The sequence below is a fragment of the Amblyraja radiata genome, chromosome 20 (genome assembly GCF_010909765.2).
Source record: "Amblyraja radiata isolate CabotCenter1 chromosome 20, sAmbRad1.1.pri, whole genome shotgun sequence".
NCBI lineage: Eukaryota > Metazoa > Chordata > Chondrichthyes > Rajiformes > Rajidae > Amblyraja > Amblyraja radiata.
In genome coordinates this window covers 46,219,862-46,225,861 of record NC_045975.1, presented here as the reverse complement: position 1 = coordinate 46,225,861, position 6,000 = coordinate 46,219,862, and the positions used below count along the sequence as shown (strand labels likewise).

The 6,000-nt window shown below is 52.3% G+C and overlaps 1 protein-coding gene across 1 annotated transcript; it reads right to left on the bottom strand.

The window, feature by feature from the left end:
- Positions 1-2,925: 2,925 nt before the first annotated feature.
- LOC116984375 (zinc finger protein 239-like) lies at positions 2,926-4,229 on the bottom strand. Its single transcript, XM_033038534.1, has one exon. It carries the CDS (start codon positions 4,108-4,110, stop codon positions 3,133-3,135), a length of 978 nt encoding a protein of 325 aa, XP_032894425.1. The 5' UTR covers positions 4,111-4,229; the 3' UTR covers positions 2,926-3,132.
- Positions 4,230-6,000: the final 1,771 nt, after the last annotated feature.

Genomic DNA, 6,000 nt, shown 5'->3' with positions numbered 1-6,000 from the left:
TGCATTCCCAGGATACTTAAGGAAGTGGCTCTAGAAATCGTGCATGCATTGGTGATAATTTTCCAATGTTCTATAGATTCAGAATCAGTTCCTGTGGATTGGAGGATAGCTAATGTTATCCCACATTTTAAGAAAGGAGGGAGAGAGAGAAAACTGGGAATTATAGATCAGTTAGCCTGACATCGGTGGTGAAGAACATGCTGGAGACAATTATAAAAGATGAATCAGCGGCACATTTGGATAGCAGTAACAGGATCAGTCCGAGTCAGCATGGATTTACGAAGGGGAAATGCTTGACTAATCATCTGGAATTTATTGAGGGCTGTAACTAGGAAAATTGTGAAGGGAGAGCCAGTGGATTTAAGAGAGAGTTAGATAGAGCTCTAGGGGCTAGTGGAGTCAAGGGATATGGGGAGAAAGCAGGCACAGGTTATTGATAGGGGATGATCAGCCATGATCACAATGATTGGCGGTGCTGGCTTGAAGGGCCGAATGGCCTCCTCCTGCACCTATTTTCTATGTTTATATGTAGTGTACCCGGACTTTCAGAAAGCCTTTGATAAGGTACCACACAGGAGATTAGTGGGCAAAATTAGAGCACATGGTATTGGGGGTAGGGTACTGACATGGATAGAAAATTGATTGGCAGACAGGAAACAAGGAGTAGGGATTAATGGGTCCCTTTCAGAATAGCACGAGTGACAAGTGGGGTACCGCAAGGCTCAATGCTGGGATCACGATATACATTAATGACTCGGATGAAGGGATTTAAAGTAACACATTTTCAGATGACACAAAGCTGGGTGGCAGTGTGAACTGTGTGGAGGATGCTATGAGGATGCAGGGTGACTTGGATAGGTTGGGTGAGTGGGCAGATGTATGGCAGATGCAGTTTAATGTGGATAAATGTGAAGTCATCCACTTTGGTGGCAAGAACAGGGAGGCAGATTATTATCTGAATGGTGTCAAGTTAGGAAAAGGGGAAGTACAATGAGACCTCGGTGTGGCTTGTACATCAGTCACTGCAAAGTAAGTATGTGGGTATAGCACGCAATAAAGCCGTCATAGCGAGAGGAGTTGAGTTTAGGAGCAAGGAGGTCCTACTGCAGTTGTACAGGGCCCGGTGTGACTACACCTGCAGTTTTGTGTGCAGTTTTGGTCTCCAAATTTGAAGACGGACATTCTTGCTACTGAGGGAGTGCAGTATAGGTCACCAGATTAATTCCTGGGATGGCGGGATTGACATTTGATGAAATAATTGGTCGACTGGGCTTGTATTCACTGGGGTTTAGTAGGATCAGAGGGCATCTTATAGAAACATATACAATTATTAAGGGATTGAACAGGCTAGATGCAGGAAAACATGTTCCTGATGTTGGGAAAGTCCAGAACCAGGAGCCACAGTTTAAGAATAAGGGATAGGCCATTTAGGACTGAGATGGAAAAACATTTTTTCACCAGAAAGTTGAAAAAATCTGAGGAATTCTCTGCCACAGAAGGAAGTGGAGGCCAATTCACTGGATGTTTTCAAGAGGTAAGTTAGATTTAGATCTTAGGGCTAACGTAATCAAGGGATATGGGAGAAAGCTGCCAGATGAGGAAGTTGAGGCTGGGACTAATCCAACTTTTAAGAACTGTTAGACAGGTACATTGATAGGACGTTAGGAGGGATATGGACCAAATGCAGGCAGGTGGGACTAGTGTACCGGGACATGTTGGTCGGTGTGGGCAAGTTGGGCTGAAGGTCCTGTTTCCACACTGCATCACTCGATGACTCTAACACGAAGTGCTGCAGTAACTTACTCAGCGGGTCAGGCAGCATCTTTGGAGATCATGGATAGCTGACGTTCACAGAGTGCTGGAGTAACTCAGCGGGTCAGGCAGTATCTGTGGAAAACATGGATAGGTGACATTTCGGGTCGGGACCCTTCTTCAGACTGACACTGATGTTAACAGATGAGGGGGTGATTGGCAGGTGAGTGAAGTAAGTGACAGAGGCGAGAGAAAATAAGGAGATAAAAGGATGTGAGTTAAGGAGAGAGGAATGTATATGTGCAGCTTTAAGGGACGTTGGTGAGGTAGCATTTGGAGTATTGTATACAGTTCTGGTCACTCCATTACAGGACTGAATGTGGAGGCTTTGGGGAAGGTGCAGAGATGGTTAACCAGAATGGTCTAAAAACAGGAACTGCAGATGCTGGTTTTACAAAAAAGGATACAAAATTATAGAAACTTACAAATTCTTAGTGGGTTGGACAGGCTAGATGCAGGAAGATTGTTCCCGATGTTGGGGAAGTCCAGAACAAGTGGTCACAGTTTAAGGATAAAGGGGAAATCTTTTAGGACCGAGATGAGAAAATCATTTTTCACACAGAGAGTGGTGAATCTCTAGAATTCTCTGCCACAGAAGGTAGTTGAGGCCAGTTCATTGGCTATATTTAAGAGGGGGTTAGATGTGGCCCTAGTGGCTAAACGGATCAGGGGTTATGGAGAGAAGGCATGTACAGGATACTGAGTTGGATGATCAGCCATGATCATATTGAATGGTGGTGCAGGCTCGAAGGGCCGAATGGCCTACTCCTGCACCTATTTTCCTTGTTTCTAAAAATGCTGGAGTAACTCAGTGGGACTCGCAAAATCTCTGGAGAGAAGGAAAGGGTGACCTATCGGGTTGAGACTGAAGAAGGGTCTCGACACGTAACGTTGCCCATTCCTTCCAGCATTTTGTGTCTACCTAAACAGCGCCTATCCACGTGGCAGTGTGCCAGCAGGCTGGAGGAGCGGGCAAAGGCCTTGCCACAGAGCGGGCAGGTGAAGGGGCGCTGGCCAGTGTGGACTTGCCGGTGCTCCAGCAGGTGGTCAAGGCGGGTGAAGCCCTTACCACAGGATGGGCAGGGTAAGGGACGCTCACCGTTGTGGGTACGCCGGTGCTGCCACAGGCTGGACATGCGGATGAAACCCTTGCTACATTCAGCGCACACAAAGGTTCTCTCTCTGGTGTGTATCCGCTGGTGCTCCCGCAGCCCCCGTGCTGTCTTGTCACAGTGGAAGCAGCTGCTCACCGGCGTGGGCCCGCCGGTGCTGCCACAACCCCCGCGAGCTGTCAAAAGCCTCACCACAGTACTGTCAGTCTTAGGGCTGGCCACTTGTGTGCAAGCGCTGATGAGACAGAGCGTGGGAGTCCATGGCAAAGCGTGCTCCACACACTGGGCTGGGGAAGGGATGGTCACCGGTGTGCACCCGCTGGTGGGACAGCAGCCTGGTGGAGTTGGTGAAACCCTTGCCGCACTGGGTGCAGGCGTAGGGGCGCTCGCTAGTGTGAGTGCGCTGGTGGGACAGCAGATTGGAGGAGCGGGAGAAGCCCTTTCCGCACTGGGTGCAGGTGTAGGGCCGCTCGCCAGTGTGAGCGCGCCGGTGTTCCAGCAGGATGGAGGGGCGGGTGAATCCCTTGCCGCACTGGGCGCAGGTGAAGGGGCGCTCGCCAGTGTGGGTGCGCTGGTGGGACAGCAGGGTGTGGGACTGGGTGAAGCCCTTGCCGCACTGGGTGCAGGTGTAGGGGCGCTCGCCGGTGTGGGTGCGCTGGTGCACCAGCAGGTAGTTGGAGTAGGTGAAGCTCTTGCCGCACTGGGTGCAGGTGTAGGGCCGCTCCCCGGTGTGCAGGCGCCTGTGCATCTTCAGTTCCTTCGACGACTTGAAGCCTTTGCCACAATCGGAGCAGGTAAAGGGCCGCTCACTGCTGTGCACCCGTCTGTGCTCCTGCAACCCCGACAACCGGGCAAAGCTCTGGCCACAGGTGGAGCAGCCATAAGGCTTCTTGCCCGTGTGCACCCACCGGTGATTTAGCAGCCCCCACAACTGGGCAAAGCTCTTGCCGCAGGTGGAGCAGATATAGGGCTTCTCACCCGTGTGCACCCACCGGTGCATCTTCAGGTGATGCGCTGTCTTGAAGCTCATGTCACAGGTGGAGCAGCCATAGGGCTTCTCGCCTGTGTGTGCCATCTGGTGGATCTTCAGGACCTGCGCCATCTTGAAGCTCTTGCCGCAGTCGGAGCAGGTGAAGGGCCTCTCGTCTGTGTGCACTTGCCGATGTCTCTTCAGGTGATGCGCCATCTTGAAGCTCTTGCCGCAGTCGGAGCAGGTGAAGGGCCTCTCGCTGGAGTGCACGCGGTTGTGCTGCAGCAGTTTGCTGGAGCTGGTGAAGCTCTTGCCGCACTCTGAGCAGTCGAAGGGGCGTTCTCCCGTGTGCACCCGCCGGTGGATCTCCACCTTGCTCGGGCTCTGCCAGGCCATGCCACACACGTCGCACTCATAAGGCTTCTCCTTGTTGTGCCCCCGTCATGTGGTTCTCCATTGAACCTCAGCCCACCTCAATGGCAGCTCACGTCCCCGTCTCTCTGTCCACAGCTACGGCTCCTAAACCATGCAGGTGGGGAACACAGAGGGTCAACAATCTGGCAAAGAGAACATTACTAGCGCATAAACATTACTAGTGCTTGAAATGAGGGAGGAGGGCAGGGGGGGGAGAAGGGGAGGGCGGTGGGGAGGGGGGTGGAGTAGGGGGTGAATGGGGAGTGAGGGGGGGAGAGGCAGGGGTGAGGGGGATGGGAGGGGGGGAAGGAGGGAAGAGGTGGTGAGGAGGCAGGGGGGGTGGGGAAGGGGGATGAAGACGGTGGAAGTGAGGGGAGGGGAAGAAGCAAGGAGGAGATTGAGGGGAAAGGGTGCGGGCAGGGGGTGAGGGAGAGAAGGGGCACCGTGTTGAGCCACCCGCCCGCCCACACGTCCGCCAGCCAGTCAGATGCCCTGCACCATGATGTACCCCTGCCCTGCACCGTGACGTCTGCTACACGCAAGACACTGCACTGACATCACCCGCAATCCGAGGGGACTGCTGTCACCGCCCCGCCGGTGATTGCCGCTGAGTCACGTGGGGGAAGCATGCATCATGGGAAGAAGGTCACAGGGTTCTGGAGTAACGCAGTGGGTCAGGCTGCGTCTGTGGGGAACGTCGATAGGTGACGTTTCATAGAAACATAGACAACAGGTGCAGGACGGATAAGTGGGTGACAAACCTTTTTCTCATCTCAGTCCTAGGTGGCCGACCCCTTATTCTTAAACTGTGACCCCTGGTTCTGGACTCCCCAACATGGGGAATATCACCAAGTAGCCAAATGTCTTGAAACCTGAAACATTACCCATATTTTTTCCCCAACATTTTGTGCCCATCTTTGGCTGACACAAGGAACTGCAGATGCTGGTACACAAAAAGACCCAGAGTGCTGGAGTAACATAGCATGTTAGGCAACATCTCTGGTCAACGTGGATAGGCGACCTATCAGGTCTGCAGCAGTGTTGTGACACAAAAAACGATCCGCTGAGTGACTCCAGCATTCTGTGACCTTCTTCCCATGATGCATGGTGCCCCCCTCGTGACTGTGCAATGGCAGGGGCGGTGACATCAGGGCGCAGTGTGTGGGGATGACATCACGGCGCAGGGCGGCTCACGTGCTGGCAGGAAGCTCGGCGCGGTGATCGGATGCTCGGCGCCCAAGGATAGGTCGGTGACATAATCAGTGATAGGCAGATGACATAAAGAAAAGGCATCATAGATAGCAGAGATGGTTATCATAAATTACAATAGGGTCTTGATCATCTGGGCAAGTGGGCCAATAATGGCTAATGGAGCTCAATGCAGATAAGTGCAAGGTGTTACTTTTTGTCACATCAGGGCACCTTCATAGTGAATGGCAGGGCCTAGGGACTGTTGTACTGCAGAAGGATGTAGGGATGCAGGTACATAGTTGCCATGACAAGTGGATACAGTGGTCAAGAAGGCTCTGCCACATTGGTTCCATCAGTCACGGTATTAAGTACTGAAGTTGGGATATTACGTCACAGTTGTATAAACCATTGTTGAGGCTGAATGTGGAATCTTGTGTTGAGTTTTAGTCACCCTGGTCACTCTGCTATAGGAAGGATAATGTGACGCCGGAAAGAGTGCAG